This window comes from Schistocerca nitens, chromosome 7 (genome assembly GCF_023898315.1).
Source record: "Schistocerca nitens isolate TAMUIC-IGC-003100 chromosome 7, iqSchNite1.1, whole genome shotgun sequence".
NCBI classification, from domain to species: Eukaryota; Metazoa; Arthropoda; class Insecta; order Orthoptera; family Acrididae; genus Schistocerca; species Schistocerca nitens.
In genome coordinates this window covers 291,907,766-291,928,755 of record NC_064620.1, presented here as the reverse complement: position 1 = coordinate 291,928,755, position 20,990 = coordinate 291,907,766, and the positions used below count along the sequence as shown (strand labels likewise).

At 46.0% G+C, this 20,990-nt stretch overlaps 1 protein-coding gene across 1 annotated transcript in view; it reads right to left on the bottom strand.

Moving 5' to 3' along the window:
- Positions 1 to 15,079, bottom strand: part of LOC126195581 (polypeptide N-acetylgalactosaminyltransferase 2-like) — a 229,932-nt gene extending 214,853 nt beyond the window's left edge. Inside the window, exon 1 of the mRNA XM_049934207.1 lies at positions 14,728 to 15,079. Within this exon, the coding sequence (XP_049790164.1) occupies positions 14,728 to 15,079 (352 nt within the window). The remainder of the gene's footprint in view (positions 1 to 14,727) is intronic.
- Between the last annotated feature and the right edge of the window lie 5,911 nt (positions 15,080 to 20,990).

The following is a 20,990-nucleotide window of genomic DNA, read 5'->3' as shown; positions in this document are numbered from 1 at the left end:
GGACACGCTACATCTCGAAAAGTTGCTCTTATTTTAGGGCATTAAAGTCACTCGGGAAACACCAAATTTGATTTTGTGTCGATAATTTTTGAGAGTGGCAACGAACAGCTTTGGATACTTGACATCTGTGTTCTGAACTTCATGCACCGCAAATATGGAACAACACAAAAATCCGATTGCCAGGTGGTCTCCGTATCAGACTTCTGAACTGCAACGTTTTATGGCAGTATTGGGATTGATGGTTACAGCAATAACAACTTCCTGGAAGGATTAAATGTAACAGCACCTCTCAACGGAGAGCGTATACAATGTTATTAGCAGCTACGTAATACTGACTGCTGTCGCCAGTGCGGCGGTAACACGAAGGTCCGTCTAAGTTACTGCTACAGAGCAAGTGGCAGCATAACTTCGCCTCGCTGCTACGGACATCATCTAGGATGGCCGAGCGGTCTCCAGGAGCACGGCTAACTGCCGAAGTACATAGTGGCACCGCCGTGCACCTGCGCTCGGGCTACCTACAGTGCCGAGAGATGTAGCAGCGGGGAGAGCGGCACGCACAGTGTTCGCCCCGCAGGAATGCTCCCACGAGTCGCTGGCAGCCGAGTTCAGCGTGGAGCACCACCGCTCGCTTTGATCCGGACTCGGCTAAACTGTGCGCCTGGCGGAGCGCTTTACATAGAACTCCCTTGTCATCTCGTTAAGCCGGTACGCTGCCGAGTTACGGCCACGGCCGCGGTGGATCGTTCCAGCTGCAACAGAGCTCCGTGTCAGAGGCACGAGGCTCGAAACGTGAGATGGGGGGCAGTTGTGCATACAGCGTGTGGGCTCCGAAGTCTGTCATAATTCTCAAACGGTCAGCAACATACGTGCTGGGATTAAGGGAATTTACATGACAGTTAACATAGTGTGTTAATAAATGTTACAACGGCGTGCAAAACTGAAGGACGAAAGTAACTTTGGCATGACTTGTTACTGCAAAGTGACAGAGAGGGTGCCAATTAGTGAATCATATGAAATAAAATCGTCATAACTTTTGAACGGTTTGCGTTAGGACGTTCACACAGCACAGTTGGACGCGCCTTATTGTCGGCCATTTGCACGTGAAAATGCCATAGCATATATTAATGACCTGTCATCTGTTACATTACCAGATGCCAGGTTTGTCTTATTTGCAGATGATACAAACATTGCAATAAATAGTAAATCAAATATAAATTTAGAAAGGGCAGCTAATCAAATTTTTACTGACATTAATAAGTGGTTCATAGCCAATTCACTGTCATTAAACTTTGAAAAGACCCACTAAATGCAGTTCAGAACTTCCAAGAGATTTCCTTCTGGTTTGTGTATAAAATATGACGACATGGAAACAGGAGAAGTTGAGAGTGTAAAATTCTTGGGATTACAACTAGATAATAAATTCAGTTGGGAGCAACATACTAACGAACTGCTACAGCGCCTAAACAAATCTCTGTTTGCAATGCGAATGATGTCAGACACAGGAGATATACACTCCTGGAAATGGAAAAAAGAACACATTGACACCGGTGTGTCAGACCCACCATACTTGCTCCGGACACTGCGAGAGGGCTGTACAAGCAATGATCACACGCACGGCACAGCGGACACACCAGGAACCGCGGTGTTGGCCGTCGAATGGCGCTAGCTGCGCAGCATTTGTGCACCGCCGCCGTCAGTGTCAGCCAGTTTGCCGTGGCATACGGAGCTCCATCGCAGTCTTTAACACTGGTAGCATGCCGCGACAGCGTGGACGTGAACCGTATGTGCAGTTGACGGACTTTGAGCGAGGGCGTATAGTGGGCATGCGGGAGGCCGGGTGGACGTACCGCCGAATTGCTCAACACGTGGGGCGTGAGGTCTCCACAGTACATCGATGTTGTCGCCAGTGGTCGGCGGAAGGTGCACGTGCCCGTCGACCTGGGACCGGACCGCAGCGACGCACGGATGCACGCCAAGACCGTAGGATCCTACGCAGTGCCGTAGGGGACCGCACCGCCACTTCCCAGCAAATTAGGGACACTGTTGCTCCTGGGGTATCGGCGAGGACCATTCGCAACCGTCTCCATGAAGCTGGGCTACGGTCCCGCACACCGTTAGGCCGTCTTCCGCTCACGCCCCAACATCGTGCAGCCCGCCTCCAGTGGTGTCGCGACAGGCGTGAATGGAGGGACGAATGGAGACGTGTCGTCTTCAGCGATGACAGTCGCTTCTGCCTTGGTGCCAATGATGGTCGTATGCGTGTTTGGCGCCGTGCAGGTGAGCGCCACAATCAGGACTGCATACGACCGAGGCACACAGGGCAACACCCGGCATCATGGTGTGGGGAGCGATCTCCTACACTGGCCGTACACCACTGGTGATCGTCGAGGGGACACTGAATAGTGCACGGTACATCCAAACCGTCATCGAACCCATCATTCTACCATTCCTAGACCGGCAAGGGAACTTGCTGTTCCAACAGGACAATGCACGTCCGCATGTATCCCGTGCCACCCAACGTGCTCTAGAAGGTGTAAGTCAACTACCCTGGCCAGCAAGATCTCCGGATCTGTCCCCCATTGAGCATGTTTGGGACTGGATGAAGTGTCGTCTCACTCGGTCTACACGTCCAGCACGAACGCTGGTCCAACTGAGGCGCCAGGTGGAAATGGCATGGCAAGCCGTTCCACAGGACTACATCCAGCATGTCTACGATCGTCTCCATGGGAGAATAGCAGCCTGCATTGCTGCGAAAGGTGGATATACACTGTACTGGTGCCGACATTGTGCATGCTCTGTTGCCTGTGTCTATGTGCCTGTGGTTCTGTCAGTGTGATCATGTGATGTATCTGACCCCGGGAATGTGTCAATAAAGTTTCCCCTTCGTGGGACAATGAATTCACGGTGTTCTTATTTCAATTTCCAGGAGTGTAAATATAAAAAAACTGGCATATTTTGCTTATTTTCACTCCATTGTGTCATATGGTATCATATTTTTGGGTAACTCCACAAACAGAGAAAAACGTTTTAGAGTACAGAAGCGTATAATAAGAGTAATAAGTAGTGTAAATCCAAGAACATCATGTCTAAACCTATTGAAAGAATTGGGCATATTAACCACAGCTTCTCAGTATATTTATTCCTTAATGAAGTTTGTTGTAAATAATACATCTGTTTTACCAACTAACTGCTTAGTACACAGTATGACTACTAGGAATAAGAACAATATACATAAAGATTTAAAATCACTTACTCTTGCCCAGAAAGGAGTCCAGTATTCAGCAACGCATATTTTCAATAAGTTACCAGCAACCATTAAGAGTTTAGTTTCAGACAAGGCACAATTTAAACATAATTTAAAAGAATTTTTGGTTGCCAACTCTTTCTATACCATCCTTGAGTTTCTCAACAAGTGCAGTAGACCATTTTAATGAAAATTTATTATACTGTAATTTTTGACAATACTTGTTTGTAACAGCCAAGTAACTACCTACTGTGTGAATGATGGATGTATGGAAAGCAGATGTAAGTCTTAAGTCTGTAAATAGTGGAAGTTTAATTTTAAATCTTGCACATAATCTGACTGTTCTTAACTGAGGATCACTGAAATGAATAATTTACTTCAATTTTTGACAATACTTAGTTGTAATAGCCAAGAAACTAGCAAATGTCTGAATGATGGACATAATGAAAACAGATCGAAGTATTAAACCTGTAAATATTAGAAGTTTAAATTTAATTCATGTACATAATTTTACTGTTTACTGACTGGGGATCATAAAAATTAATGAAACTCAAGTTTTTCTAATTACATGTTTGTAATGTGTTTATCTGACATGTGGGTCTATGGAATGAATAATTAATTTAATCTAATCACAGCTTGCCTGAGCGTATAGCGCTTGTGGAGGTCTACTATGCGAGGAGTAACAGCCGAATTGCGGCTAAAAGAAAATTGCGGCTAAAAGAAAATTGCGGCTAAAAGAAAATTGCGGCTAAAAGAAAATTGCGGCTAAAAGAAAATTGCGGCTAAAAGGAAGTTTGCGGCCGACCAAGCAAGTCTGCTTAGAATCAAGAATTTGATTCGGAAGTTTGAGAGAATGGGTGGTGTTCGTGATGACAGTGTTGGCAACGTCGGTCGACCAAAAAGGGTGAAAACGCCTGAAAACGTCGAGAAGAAACGCGCTGTGTAGGAAAACCAGCCCCAGGAAATCGATCAGAAGAGCTGCACAACAGGTGCGTATCAACGGGAGACACTGCGACCAACTGTTGTTGAAGACCTGCATCTCTTCAAACCCATCAGCAATTAAGCCCCAGGGCCACGGAACAGCGGTTGTGTTTCGCCAACACTACTGTCCACAGACCAGACGAACAGGGATGCTGTAAATACTGTTTGGTTTAGCGACGAAGCGCATTTTCATTTGGACGAATTCATCAATAAGCAACCTGAGGCATTTGGGGGACTGACAATCCGCATTTCGTGATAGAAAAGTCCCTTCACGCTCAACGGGTGACTGTGTGGTGTGCAATGTCTAGTCACGGAATAATAATTGCGAAATGCCTTGATGGCACGGTGCCTACCGAACGGTAGTGAAGATTTTGGAAGATAATTTCATCCACATTATTCAAAGTGACCGTGATTTCGACAAGATGTGGTTCATGCAAGACGGAGCTCGACCCATCGAAGCAGGAGTGTTTGATCTCCTGGAGGAGCATTCTGGGGTACCCAGACGCCACTGGCATTGCCGCCATATTCTCCAGATTTGAACACATGCGACTTCTTTCTGTGGGGCTACGTTAATGGCAAGGTGTACAGCAATAATCCAAAAAGCAGTGCTGAACTGGGAACAGCCATTCAGGAGGTCATCGACAGCGTCGATGTTAAGACACTTTAACGGGTTACGCAGAATTCCGATATTCGTCTGTGCCACATCATCGCCAATGATCGCTGGCACATCGAACATGTCATAACCTAAATCCTAATATCTGTAGTGACGTTAACTTGTGAATAAAGTGTGTGCACGCCGTAGTTTTCAGCTAATTTACGTTTTTTTCATGTAGTTCAATAATTGTCACCCTGTAACTCGAAACTTTGAACCATACTCAGAAAGACCTGCTACATTATAGTACCGAAGATAACTGAAAGAAATCCGCAATGAGACGAACAGAAATGATACTTTTATTCAAAGACAATTATTACATTGAAGTCATTGTAACTTTTTATAATCTCCTCGACATCTGAGAAGGCGCAACCCAGTTTTTAATAGGGTGCGTGATCACCAAAATGACTCTAACCACTATGGGACTTAACATCTGAGCTTAAACCTATGTAAGCTAAGGACATAAGACACATCCATGCCTGAGGCAGGATTCGAACCTGCGACCTTAGCACCACGGGCGGCAATGGATACTCTGCAGCGTTCGCGTATCCTTGTCACAATGTTCGTACCGAGTTCCTGTGGTACCTCCACTAGCATGGTTGAAGCCTGCTGGGTAGTCGTCGGTGCATGTAGACGTCTTGCAATACATCTTGAAACGCATCCTGCAAGTACTCGATAGGTCCAACGAGCAGGGTAGTCCATTCGCCGAATATTCTTTGCCAAGATTTCTACCACGTACTATTCTATGCTGTCGTGCATCGTCACCCATAAAAATGAACTCAGGGGCAAATACATTCCTGGAAAGACACACATGGATAAGCAGTACAGTGTCAGAATAACGCTGACCGGTATGTGTATTGTGTTCCAACATGTGTGTCAGTACGCCCATGTAACATTATGCCTCCCTACACTTGAACACTGGGTCCATCAAAACGACCATGTTCGAAAATGTTCCCAGGTGTATTACGTGTTCCCACCTCCAGCCATATTAAGGTACATAATGCGCACAAGAACAGTGGCCGGCCGCTGTGGCCGAGGGGCTCTAGGCGCTTGAGTCCGGAACCACACGGCTGCTACGGTCGCAGGTTCGAATCCTGCCTCGGGCATGGATGTGTGTGATGTCCTTAGGTTAGTGAGGTTTAAGTAGTTGTAAGTCTTGGGAACTGATGAGCTCAGATGTTAAGTCCCATAGTGCTGAGAGCCATTTGAACCAGGAACAGTGTTGAAGATGATCTGTTTGGTGGTCCGGGTGTTACAGTATGAGCAATCATAATGTTACATGGGTGTACTGACCTCAACATCTTTGAATACGGTATACTCACTGGTCACCGTTGTTGTGTGACACTGTACTTCTTTCCCATGGGACTTTTTTTAAGAGTGTATTCGGCGGAGGAGCAATTGGTACGAAACGATATTCGTCGAATGGACTGGTCTGTCCCTTCCCCAGCCTTAAATCCCATTGTGGAAAGGAATCTATGGGAGACCGTTACCAGCAGAAGGGGCAGGTTAGTAGCCATTAAGCAACAGTTAATTTGGAGCTGAATGTGCAGGAGTCCTCACCACATAGTACTAACGGAGTACATCCAGGAACTTCAGAGGAGGACAGCACGTTTTGTATTATCGACAAGTAGGCGGAAGAGTGTCACGAACGTAATACAGGATTTGGGATATAAATCGACGGCGTTTTTTTTTTTACGGCGCGATCTTCTCACGAAGTTTCAATCGCTAACTTCCTCCTCAGAACACGAAAATATTTTGTTGACGCCGAACTTCATTCTTCCACGTGCTCTTCGAGAGTAGAATAATATATAATTAGTGTGAAGGTGGTTGGATGAATGTTACCAGGCACTTACATGTGATCTGCAGAGTAGTCATGCAGATGTAACTGTAGATGAAGAGAAGTGAGAAACGGGGTAGAACGGATAGTAGGTGCGCTGGGGTGATAGTAGGGCCACAGAAAGAGCTGAATATGTAAAACAGATTATTGACGATGTTGGTCTAGCAGTTACGAAGAGGTGAAAAGAGTTGCCCAAGATAGAAACACATAAAGGTCAGCATCAAACTAACTGAAAAACTGATGACATTAAAAAAATACCACAGAAAATTGAGACTCGCCTTAAACACCATGAGTTTCGTGCACACATTCAGCTCTTTAACATAGATTTCCAAAGAAATGAACAGCACATTACAACTGCCACGGTCAGATAAGGAACCATCTACGTATACAGGATGATCTTGCAAAATGCGTACAAATTGCAGGAAATGATCCATGGATCCAAGAGAGAATAATTAGCAAAAATTATCATATGGATTTATGGCCAGTGTAGGTTTCAATGATTGGAAGCACACATGAGAACACACCAGGCTAAGTGCGAAGGTTCTTTCTGTATGTTTTATCTCCACACTCAAGAAGACAATGAGCTTGAGCACCATTATGTAGTAGGCACAGAGGCAAGTTACTAGCAGTAAGTACAGATATGCCTCGAGTGATCGGGGTTGCGGAAGGATTGGTGGTCCCACGAGGCAGTCGCTAATAATACTCGCCCTAAAATTAACCTTTGCTGAGGGTTTGCCGTCACCATACAGTGTGGATTCTTCATAGCTCACAGGTGTGCCCTGTAAAGTTGACGATATCGCCCCTCGTAAAGGTACTCACCGCCCCTCATAAAGGTACTCTAATCTGTGAATACGATGGATGACAGAAATACCAATACCGCTGTCGCCTGTACGTCGAACCAGCGATAAAACAGTCGCCGTGAAGAGAAATCCGTAAGTAATAAGGTCTGCACGTGTTTTCCGTGGTACAGATGTTGGCAGGTGTCGTTGAGGATGTTTCGCACAGTCGTCAGGCTTACCTATGCTGGCGGGCCGCATGACTGATGCTCTACCTGGATCACTACTGCCAGTGACATTTTATTTTCACCTTCCCCGCCAATGATATTTCATTTCCACTTTCACTGCCCGAGATCTTTTATCTGCACCTTCAACTGGGTGTACCTCCTTCAGAAAGCATTTTTGGTCGTATGTCCATATGATCTTTTTTGTTCCTTATACTCCCAGGGTTCATTTGTGCTGTTTGTTTCCACTTAAGAAAATTACTCCATACAAAGAGTTTAGCTGCCTCCAACGCTGAGTGTGTGACGTAAAATTAATTTGGGGGATTATCCATACTATTATTAGTACTAGGTTGGTGGTTATGACGGTTACCCGAATCCGTTGTGCAGGGAGGAGACCCCCGCAAGAGGGATCATTGCCGATAAAATTTTATTAAATAATTTTTTCCATTCATAATGTAAGGCCGTAGCGGGCTTGGGCATACTGTGGAGGAAGGTGCTGGCCGGAAGACCGTGGTCGGGACATTCCTGCCACGTGCTCCTCGGTCAGGCTCTGGACCCACGGGTTGGGGTACGCTACTAGCAAGGCGCGTTGGCGGAACCAACCCTCCAATCAGATACTAGTCGTGTGATCACGTGGGGAGGCGGCCGGGAGCGGCGAGGGCGGCTTGGAAAGACCGCCGTGCCCTCTTAGCTTCAGACGTCGGCCCCGAGTAGTCGCTCCTCTAGCCTCTGCCTCTCTCCTCAAACCTCCTGATGAACAGGCGGCAACCCCTCTTGGGGCTGCTCATCCCTACGTAGGCACCCATGTACCATCTTTACATGAATAAATAGGGTCCATTCAAGCTTAATTACTTTTAATTATTGCAACGCCCACAATTTTCCGCTCCTGACATCTATCCTGACGAACACCGTCACAATCGCCTACGCAGCTTTCACTCTTCTGTCTTTGGGGTATTTATTCTGTAGACTCTTTTGTCTCCAAAAGACCAAATGATTCACCCTGGATTCGAGTTTCAAGGAAGTAACCATTAGAATGGTCTTAGCTCCTCCCTTTTGTTTAGCTCTTTACACAAATTTTGCTGGTGGCGGAGCACACACTCAGGAAACAGTAAGATGCTAACTCGGGAAGATAAACAGCTTCATTAAAACCTAGTAGAGACCAGCACGGCACCTTGCGACGTCGGCAGTCGGCTCACGGGCTGCCAAGTTGCGAGATTTTATGGCGGGCGGGGTGCTAACGAATTCATTACGGCGGTGCCGGGCCGAGTTTAATAGCCGAGAAACACTGTGCGGGCTGGGCTAGCGCCGCCCGGTAATCCCGCTCATTTGCATTCTCTCACGTTTGTCTGGCGGGGCCCCTTGTTCGCACTTCTCGGCAGGAAGGGCGGTAGTAAATCCGAGCTGTGACCAGCGAGCGGCGCGCCGCTGCGAGATCTTGGCCGGAGGTAGCCGCCTTTGTTTGCCGTCCGACACACAATAGGCCGCGGACGGCGGCGGGTACCGCACACACTCGCCCTGGGGATGAGTTTACGCTGGCTGTAAAATGTGCTGCTACTTCTTCCTGCCCGCTGACGGCAGGCAGAGCACAGTGGGAATCTCCCCCGTGCGACTGCGCCACGAAAGCTAGTTTCCCGGTGCGTTTCAGTGTCACAGGGCAAGGAGTGGAAGCCACTGTCAGACATCGCCTATCAGCCTGTTTGCTGCTATCAAATTTCTGTGTTATGGGCTTTGACGGATGATCGTCCAATGGGGAACGTAGGGTGAAAAGGCACCGCAATAGGTAAAGGAAAGTAGGGGAAGCACAACACAGGAACACAACACACGAGCTAGAGCACATGTGCTGGAGCAATGGAGATGGAACGCAGGAGCTGATGAACTGGAACTGATGCCCAGGAGCCGGAGCTGACGCACAGGAGCTGACACACAGAAGCTGACACACCGAAGCTGATGTACAGGAACTGGTGCACTGGAACTGGTGCACTGGAGTTGAGCAGATGACAGGCAGAACAGTGTGGGGCGAACACAGTGTGGGGCGAACACAGTGTGGGGCGAACACAGTGTGGGGCGAACACAGTGTGGGGCGAACACAGTGTGGGGCGAACACAGTGTGGGGCGAACACAGTGAGGGGCGAACACAGTGAGGGGCGAACACAGTGAGGGGCGAACACAGTGTGGGTCGAACACAGTGTGGGTCGAACACTGTAGGGTAAGCACAGTAGAGCAAGCACAGTATGAGGAGCATAGTATGAGGTGTTGTACGGATCACATGTGCAAGTCATGTAGATAAGCTGTTTATGAGGAGTATAGTATGAGGTGTTGTACGGATCACATGTGCAAGTCATGTAGATAAGCTGTTTAGGAGGAGCATAGTATGAGGTGTTGTACGGATCACATGTGCAAGTCATGTAGATAAGCTGTTTATTTCGATGTAATAAATTCAGTGGTGACCTAGGTCATTAACCGTTTACTGATGAGCGTCACGAACTTGCATCATCCCGAAGCGGCATTACTAAATGGAATGCTAACTATTATTGAGTGCCCGTGACAGAGTTTACAGCAAGCTACCAACGCCTCCGATATGTGCTTCTATGCTTCTGTACTTCTAGAGCCACTTGCTGTTCGTGCATTCGTTCATGATACACACATGATACAAATCGTCTTTGTCTGTGCCATTATAATTAGATACAGAGAAGAGAATTTCAGTTCTGAAAACTGTTTCTTCTGTAGTATCTGTGACATGACGCAAATCAGGCTTTGATGTAATAACTAGTTGCACATGCAGGTGAACTGGAAAATAATGTTTGTGTAAAATTCACACCATTAGACGTTTGTGTACCATTGTGGCAGGATGGAAGAGGTGGAATCAGGTGAAGTGTAAGCAAATACGTCGGTTGATTTGTGACACCAAGATACTTGTCCAGTAAATATCTTCGCAGACGTGACAAGTTTCGGGTTTGTAGATAAATAATTTCCAGCCTATATCTTGGGAATTATGTTGCGCTAGCGATCGGTAGGAAGTGCTTGATATCGAGAAGTACCGCGAAAATGGTATAATATTATAACGAACCATAAGAAAATACATGTGTTCTTGTAATCCCCGAGTCTGGAAATGTGTCTAGAAAAGCAAGCAAGGAAGCAGGTTTGGACCAGAAACAGTAACGTGTTTGTGCTGAGGAGAAATGAGCCCAAATTTGTAGAACAGTTCCGATAGTGACTTCGGTCCACTGAGGGTATTCTGGTTGCGCATTGTGGGTGGATGACTTTTGATCGTCGGCTGTGGGAAAATATCTAGTGCTGTGAGGAGTATATACAGTACTGTCCATCTTCACAGTATATGTACGAATGATGTAAAAGGGATGATTTTCTTTGGCACAGGATATGAATTGTATGTTTACTACATCGACATAGTAGGCAGTGATGTATTGCTGGGCTGGAGATCAGTTTCACGCACTAATATTCAAGCTCCTGTCCTCGGTGCAAGAGCAGTGTAATTCAGGAGGATTCTTTCCGTATTTGACGTTGTATAGGGTACGCAGTGATATATTGATGGGTCACAGGTCAGTTTCACGTTCTAATATTCAAGCTCATGTCATCGGTGGGAGAGCAGTGAAAACGAGAAAGAGACTTTCCATATTTTATGACTTGTATGATAGTTTGTAAGATTTAATTGTCAGTGCAATATGGCGATCTGTGTAAAATAACCGCCAAAGTCTCGTCTGCAGAAGGAAAAAAGGCAAATGGTGCTTCGATACCAGCAGCATCAGTAATTCGGCGGGTAAATTCGATAAGAGCCAATCATAATGCTCGATTCATTCACATCCTTTCTGCTGGGATATAGAAGCCTCTACGCAGCGGGGGGATCGTTTGTGTGTGTTGAAAACAGGAAGTGATGGATGGGGTACTATGTTACGTCTGTGAGGAAGACTGCATTCGACGTTATTCTGCGCTATTTTCGTAAACAGATCCTGTTAAGGCAAGAATTTCCGTGCATACAAGCTGAGATATAAAGAAAGCAAGCTTTAACTACTTCTGGGGCACTATAAAATTTCTGCGTGGTCGATTTGGTTCTTATTTTTACATAGTCATGTGACATCAGTATAAGATTGAGAACCTTGTTAGACGTGCTTGCGACGGTTTGTAGCTATGCGCGCATTTTGAGTCGTTGCGTCAGTCACGCTGGGGAATTAAGCATGGTTAGACGGATCTCTCATGTCGCGCTAGGAACAATGAGCCCTGTGCTACTCTGTCATCAATGGTAAAGACACTTGCTGCCCAGAGGCGTCTCGCGTATGAGACCAGCGCGAGCATGCCTTGGAGTTCTGTGACGTCAGTATAACACTGACTGTATACCCGAAAAAAGAAACAACTTTCAACTGCGTCCAGTGACAGCTAGCGGCTGTGATGGCACGTGCGCCACTTTGAGCGCCTGCACTCCCACCTGGTCGCATCAGTAACGGTGCCTAGGTGAACATGTATTTCGAGAGGAATTTCTCAGGTAACAATTGTGTAAGGGATGTCGCCACTTCGTGCTTGGGGGCATCTGTATGTGGTTTGACAGCTGAGGGCCACGTCACTGCTCGGGGCTGCAGGTAGCCTCCTGAGCGACCTACTGGACAGGGGGTGGTGGACGGTGTCTGCATACGTTGTTAGCGTGTCTGTTGCATTATTTTGTAAGCAGGTCTGTAGGCTGCACTATGCGTTATTTGGACATTTTACGATTACTGATCGTGTCTACTATTAGTATACTGCATTATTTAGGAGCAGTCTGCATGTCTGTACTGAAATTATTTCAGTAAATTACGAGTTGTTTGCGTGTCTGCAGAGCATTTATTCGGAGTAGTTTACAGGTCTTTGGGCTGTGTGGCGTGACCCCCAAGCATGTGTTTTGTATCAGTGTGATAAATATACTCCATCCCTCAATAAATTGTTTCAAAATAAATCAAGTACACTCCTTCCCTACACTCTCCAGCAGCCCAGCGCAAGCTGAGTCATTTTCACACCATTTTCCTCCTCCTGATCACCATCTTGGATTATGTCACAGGAGGGATGACAGTACCCTCTGGTGGCCGTATTGTGTACTAGGTCAGTTGGAGTCTAGATCTCGAGGTGGAGACACTGCCTGAAAAATAAAAACTTATGTCCAGCACAGGCAGAGTCGTTTTCCTGAAATTTCCCCCCAGCATCTTGGATTACATCACAAAATGGACGACAGCACTCTAATTACTTAATTTGGCATCAAAGGCGGTACAATAGTTTAAGGAAATGGGGGCGACATGGAAAACCACGTAACAGAACAATAGGTTCAGTGCTGACAAAGGACATAACATTAGGTTAAGACACCCTGAGTACAGTGCCGAACATTAGGTTATGCAACAAGTTTGCCCCATGTAATTGCTTCCTGCAAGATCTAGATGTTTCCAAAGAGCAGAGAATGATGAGCAGAAAAAATCCAACACCAACAAACTGAATCTTTTATAAATAAACAATATACCCTTTCCATGTATTCCATACATTGTCTAAATTGTTTAAACAATATTCCATATAGAGCAAACGATTTCCCTCCAAATGACCGATCAACTGAGTCTTTCTCCCGCCATTTTCTGGGGGAGGAGGATGGGGTTTACCAGAAGGGGAGAGGTTAATTAAGTAGTCAATCAAACTAATAGTAGTGACAGGGGCTATTTCAATAACTCAGACCTGAAAGTGTACCTGCAGCAGTGAAGGGAGGGGTTTCTGAGGGGGGAACAATAGGTTAAGTGTGGTGACATGGAAAATTACTTAACAGAACAATATATTAAGGACCTGTCAATCAAAGGAGAACTATAGGTTTGCCCCTGAGTGCATACCTGCCCCTGATTTAGGTAACACGCACTAACAAAATGTGCTGGCACCCCTGTAGCCCCCCTATTTGCACGTACCAAGTGGTGGTTAGCGTCCCCTCAAGAAACAGCAAAGGTGAACGAGAGTTGGAGTTCTTCGCACCCCAGACCATAAGGCCTGGGGTGGGGTCACTGTGTTGTCGACGAACACACGCTACGACGCAGCGCTCACCAGGTCTATGTCGTACGTACAAACGACCATCACTTGCGTGCTTTCATTGCTGAAGACATCGGCCCACTGTTTCATCTTCCAAATGATCATCTGGCGGCACCAGTCAGTTGAGCACGTCGATGCTCTAGTGTGGCTAGAAGACAGGCTAGAGGTGTTGGCAATAACTGGTTCACAGCAGTTCGTGTTTACTCCTCTGTGCTGTGGTAGCTGTACGATCTGCCAGTGCTGCCCTTACAATACGACGATCCTGGCGGGCGTCTGTGCTTGCGTAGACCTCCAGAACTGCGTCTATGGGTGTGAGAATATTCACGTGATCTCTGATGCCAGCCTTCTAGCACAACTCACGCAGCACGTCCAACTTGTGTGGCAATTCTTCGAAAAGACCATCCCGCGACTCGAAAGGCCATTATTTGACCTCTATTAAACTCGCTCAGTTGGCTGTAGGAAGCACGAATGTGTCTCCACGGTATGGCTGCCTGCTTTCTTCATACGTTGTCACCACACTGAGACATCTGCCTGTGAGCATTCCCTGTTAAGGGGAAGACACAGATGGCGATGGCGCTCTGATACCTATATGACTACCCTCTCTGTTAGCGGTCGACGTTGAAACCACTATCAGTACATCCACTATCCCCCAGGTGGTGTATGCCGTCATTCGATCAAAATCGGCGTCGTCTTCCCAGGTGTACTATTTTTTTCCCTGCAGCATAAATACTTATAAATAGTAGGTCGGGTTATAACATTTTTTTTTGTTACTTGTTTTCATTGATTACAGTATTATATCTCGGCGTAAAAATAGGAACGCTGTATTTACCGAAAATTTAGGGAAGATCACAGGTTTTTTTTTTCTTTTTTCTTCAGCCAGTGTCGATGATTTTCTAAGAATCTCTCCCAAGTCCCAGCGGCATAGTCGCCATCTGTGGAAACGGCCAGGACGTCGGCGGCTGACTTTGAGCGATTACCGAACTTGCGAGGAGCGCCGTTCTCCGCCTCTGGTGAAAGGCGGCGCGGCGGCCCGTCAGAAAGTAATCTCTGCTCGGCCGCCCGCCTCGCCCTGGAGAAGCCATCGAGCGGCACGGCGAGGCAGCCCGGTGCACGGTAACCGGCGGAAGACGCCGGCAGCCTGGGCCTCCACCTCTTCCTCCGCCTCTTCCTCTGCCTCAACAGCCGGATACTGAGGGACGCGCCCACTTCCAGCTCTAGTTCCCACTCACAGGGCTGCTTCTTTCCGACAGCCAATTGCTCGCAGCACTTAGCGTGTTCTTGTTTAGACGACTGGTCCCACGCTTGCGTACCTTGCGGCGAGTGACTCATACGGTAAGTCTGGAAAAGCTGGACTACATTGTTTCTTCACCATAAAATTTGCGTGTTTTTAAACTCTCTTGACTTCTGGCAGCATGTTATTATAGTGCATCATACAAACATAACTGTAATATATTATTGAGACACTGCCACTTAAAAGTAAAGAGATCTGAAGAACAGAGTCAATTAAAACTTCACATTTTTATTTGGACTATGTTGTAATGGTTACAGAATTATACAGTGAAGAGCCAAAGAAACTGGTACATCTGCCTAATATTGAGTTGGGCTCCTGCGAGCACGCAGAAGTGCCACAACACGACGTGGCATGGACTCGACTAACATCTGAAGTAGCGCTGGACGGGAATGATACCGTGAATCCTGCAGGGCTAGCCATAAACGAAGAGTACGAGGGAGTGGAGATCTCTTCTGAACATCATGTTGCAAGACATCCCAGATATGCTCAGTAATGTTCATGTCTGGGAAGTCTGATGGCCGTCGGAAGTGTTTAAATTCAGAAGAGTGTTCCTGTAGCCATTCTGTAGCAATTCGGGACGTGTTGGGGTGTCGCATTGTCCTGCTGGAATTGCCCACGTCCGTCGGAATGCACAATGGGCATGAATGGATGCAGGTGATCAGACAGGATGCTTACGTACGTGTCACCTGTCAGAGTCGTATCTAGACGTATCAGGGGCTCCATATCATTCCAACTGTACACGCCCCGCACCATTACAGAGCCTCCACCAGCTTGAACAATCCCTTGTTGACTTGCAAATTCCGCGGATTCATCAGGTTGTCTCAATATCCGTACGCTTCCATCCGCTCGATACAATTTGAAACGAGACTCCTCCGACCAGGTAACATGTTTCCAGTGATCAACAATACAATGTGTGTTGACGGGCCCAGGCGAGGTGTAAAGGTTTGTGTCGTGCAGTCATCAAGGGTATACAAGTGTACATCGGCTCCTAAGACCAATATCGATGATGTTACATTGAATTATCCGCAAGCTGACACATATTGATGGCCCAGTATTGAAATCTGCAGCAATTTGCGGAAGGGCTGCACTTCTGCCACGTTGAACGATTCTCTTCAGATGTCGTTGGTTCCGTTTTGGCAGGGTCTTTGTCCGACTGCAGCGATGTCGGAGATACGATATTTTACCAGATTCCGGATATCCATGGTACATTCGTGAAATGGTCGTACGAGAAAATCTCCACTTCATCGCTACCTCTGAGATGCCGTGTCCCATCGCTCGTGCGCCGACTGTAACACCACGTTCAAACTCACATAAATCTTGATAACCTGCCACTGTAGCAGCAGTAACTGATCTAACAACTGCGTCAAACATTTATTGTTTCATATAGGCTTGCCGACTACAGCGCCTTATTCTGCCTGTTTTGTATTTGAATACGCATGCCTGTACCAGTTTCTTCGGTGCTTCACTGAATTATTAAATATTTTACTCAAAACAATTTTATAAGTTTATTATAAATTTTGATGGAACATTAGCTTTTGCAATTAGTTGTTCGTTATGTTCATGCATTCGCCTATCTTTATCTTAGCACAGCAATTACACTTACTTCGAACTTTCAAACAACTTGTAACGACCGGGAAAAGGAAATACAGTGAATCCAATTACCATTTTGATTAGTTCCGCAATAGATTTCACCACACCCAACACATTCATGTTCATCCCACTCATCAAAGTTATTTTCGTAATCTTCTACAGGGTCTGCGTCAAATGAATTCGGTGACTTATTTACAGTATTTTTCCTTTTTTAGCTTCTTCAGTCTGTTTTTCTCTTCACTAGTATTTCCCTTTGGTGAGCTATTCGTGTCATTTTTCTGTTTCCTTTCTTTTCATATCCCTTTCTTTCTTTACAGGTTCAATTTTTTCAGCACAGTTTAGCCCTCTGGATGCAGCTGCTGCCGTCCTCTTAAAGTCGTGGTTTTTATCAACAGAAGGAACAGGTAATATTTCTTTCAATATTTATATGTGTTGGTTCATGTGTCTTGAGGTGGTAATGTTGGACGTTTTAGTAGGAGTGGAACCTGAAGTTGTTTCATTGAAGAAATTTGACTTCTGCAGATAACGCTGCTGTTTTGATGTGCTTGGAATCAGTAGGTGTTTTGAAGTGGTTTGTTGATCTGTGCGTGAGACTCTGCTCTTATGTTTGTTGGCACAGACTTATTTTCCGACAAATAAGCATAGTCTGATGCTGCGACCATCTTCAGTGGGATTATTTCACATGCCTTGAAGCTAAATTTAATTGTGCTATATGTCTCCGACATTAAAACAAGTGATCCATCTCCCCCAAGAACCACTGGTGCATCTTTCACTACTGTCTGGGAGGGATGGACCACCCAGACTTCTATGTATAGGTGGCAAACTCTGTGGCCATTTCAGGTTAGTTTCACGCCTGCGCATTTGTGAAGCTCGCGGTAAAAAAAAAAAAAATAAATAAATAAAAAAAAAGTGCATCAATACTGCGCAAACTAAGCCTTAGTACTAAAATTATGTAACTACAGGATAAAACTTCCCGGCTTACTAGAACAGGGAATGTGATTTTTCAGCGTGTCTGTGTTTGGGAAGTTGAAATGAACAGGATAGAATGGTCGAGCAGCTCTCACAAGGCACACATGTCTGTAGGCAGTGTTCAGTGGCGCTTGAGGTAGTGTAAAGAGCGACGCCCCAGTGCAGCGAACGACTGGAAACGAATGATATGGAGTGATGGACCATGCTATGCTCAGTGGCAATTCCGTGGCAGTGCGAACGGAGCAGTACCGAGGAGGTGGTGTCACGGTATGGGGGTACTTTTTCGCGATTAAAAAACATGAACGTTGTAGTAAATGAACACACTTTACAGCACTGTATACCTTGTACAGTAGAGGTCCTTAGGATACGACTATTGTATGAGAATGACGATGCGCCATGTCATAAAGTAGCATCTGTCAGGCAATGGTTTCTAGACAAGAACATTCCTGAAACGGACTGGCCTGCCCAGATACCCGACGTCAGCGTAGTGTAACGCCTTTGGGATGACTTAGAACGTCGATTTCGCTCCAGACCACAGCGTCCAATGCACTACCTACTCTGATTTAGCCTCCTGAGGAAGAGTGGGCTGCCGCTCCTCTACGTACATTTAGGCGCCTCATTGAAAGTGTCCCCTGAAGAGTTCAAGCAATCATGGAGGTGTCGGGAAAACACATCTACTGCCAACGTCCACTAACAGGCGGCCGGCTGTTTATGATCAGTTTTTCAGTAAACAATACTTAGCATCTGTCAGATTTTAATTTATTTTTATAATACCAGAAATTAAACATAAAAAGTGGTTATTTTTATTAAAAATTGTGATTCAATCTTTGTTAATCAACATTTCTGTCTGTTAATAAAAATCGAACTTCAATAAAAACATAAAAAGTGAGATTGTAACCACCCGCTTTTAGATTAAAAGGATTGTACTTTACGCTCTCGGCTATTGACGACGGTGTTATTAAAAGCATAGTGCTCATCAACTGGTAGCCATCGCAATAAGAGCGAAAAGTTTCAGAGTCAACAGTGCTCAGAGATCTTCTAATATTCAAAAGTGTTTATGATAAAAGTCGAAGAAATGCAATCCGTATGGTCCCTGTGTTAGAGTTTAACGCTCGTAAGGAAGCAACCATGCTTCACTCGTCGATGGTGATGTGGGACGAAGGGAACTACCATGAAAAGCAGTAGCTCATTGCTATCTTTCTTGCAGAGGTTTTCAGTAGAAAGAGGAAGTGTAAAATTGTTGGAAGAGAAGTGCAGGAGAGCGATTTCGAAGCGAGCACATTGTGTTTATCCAAACTTCTTGTACGCATTTTCGATAAGCGGAAAACAATTTCAGCGTCGCTTCGAATTTCCGACAGGGAGAGAGCTTTATCGAAGTATAAGATTGATGAAGTGTTCATAACAGCCGGCGGATAGAATTTCAAAACTTCTTCTGCCAAGTGGAGCCACTTTCCGCACAGTTCGCACAGTCTGTTAAGTCGAGAATACTTGCAGCCGCTAAATTTGCGCGCCTTGCTGGTCCAGGCCTCCGCGCCGGCGGCCAACCGTAGATTCAGTTTCTTCCTACAATCCGTGGGACCCAAGAGTTTCTCATTTAAATAAACATCAGACACTTCGCTATCTCACTTTCGAAGCACTATTTACTTGAATACGTATCCACCTTGTTTATTTTTGAACGCCATAATCCTTTTTTGATTACAGATTACAATCAGCAGTAGCCATTTGGCATACGCTGCTGCAGGCTTTTCCACTCGTTACGGTCTTCCTATATACGCTCTAAGACCAAAAAAAGAAGCGATGCCCCACGAAGGACTAATCCGAATGGGACGAAAATCGGTAGATCTGAGCCCCATGTACAGACAAACAAATGATTACAGTTTCAGAAAATTGGTTGATGTATTTAAGGGCAAGAGCTAGCAGTTATTCGGCTGCCTTGACATTCATTGATAGAGTTGTTGAATGTCCTCCTAGAGATATAGTGCCGGAATCTGTCAAGTTGCCAACTTACATCGTTAAAATCCCGAGCAGTTTGGAGGACCTTGCCCATAATGCCCGAAACGTCCTCATTTGGGGAGAGATCCGGCGACCTTGCCGGCCAAGGCCGCATTTGGCAAGCACGAAAACAAGCAGAGATACTACCGCTGTGTGCGGGGCGGGTATTATCTTGCTGAAATATAAGCCCAATATGGCTTGCCATGAAGGGCAACAAAACGGGCGTAGAATATCGTCGACGTACCACTATGCTGTAAGGGTGCCGCGGATGACAACCAAAGGGGTCCTGCTATGGAAAGAAATGGCACCCCAGACAATCACTGCTGGTTGTCGGGCCGTAAGGTGGGGGACAAGTCAGATTTGTATCGCATCGCTTTCTGGGGCGTCTCCAGACACGTATTCGCTGATCATCGGGGCTCATTTCGAAGAGGGAGTCATCACTGGAGACAATTCTACTCTAGTTAATGACATTCCAGGCCGAACTACCATCCCGCGTTCAAAGTCTGTTAATGCCTGTCGTACTGAGAAAGGAAAGCAAGAAACTACACAAAAACTTTTAGCTGTATACAATCACTGCATCACGCCTACTACGTAAATACAAAAATCGCAGTGCAGTAAAAGTACTCTATTGTGCACCACGGCTTATGCCGTGCAGTCCACACTTCACAACTTGTAACGGCTACACCATGTTTGAAAATACCACAACACGCACCGGCTGATTTCACTACTTCGTTACCCGCTACACACTAGCTGAACTTTGACAAAACCTGTCCTTCACCCTCCAATAGACGTGGGACATAGCACAACACCTGATGCTCTGCACGCTTCTGCAAAAACTAAAATCCGCACTGTCCATCGTTTCTGGCTGTGTGCTGGTGTCTTCTCTGGACAACAGGAAGAGACATTGCTTTCCACACGGGCAATGTCAGGGTACAGCTTGGCTACGTCCTGTTGACCGTTACGACTCTCCATACACTGCCCGGCTCCACGGCACACCACATTCTAGTCTCCTCCTCTTTCCGTTTTACTTGCTGGCGTAAACCAACTTCTGATCACTCCGCCATGCCAACAAAGCAGGGATCGAAAGGCGCCAGCCTCGACGCCCGCGCATAGCAAAGCGCATCCTCCCAGCACAGGCCACCGCAAATTTTGGCACCGACGACGAGAAGTACGAATGTGTCGCATCGCACTGCACATCTTGTTCGAATTCAATGAGTATATGCACAAAACGGCAGCACTTAATGCACACTGCCTAATTTTAAAACTTCATCTATTGTAATAACTGTACATCTGTCACAACACAAGTTGCTTCTTATTCATTTAGAACTTTTTAGTGGAAACGTTCTGTGTGAGAATTCCTAAGGGACCAAACTACTGAGGTCATCCGTCAGTAGACTT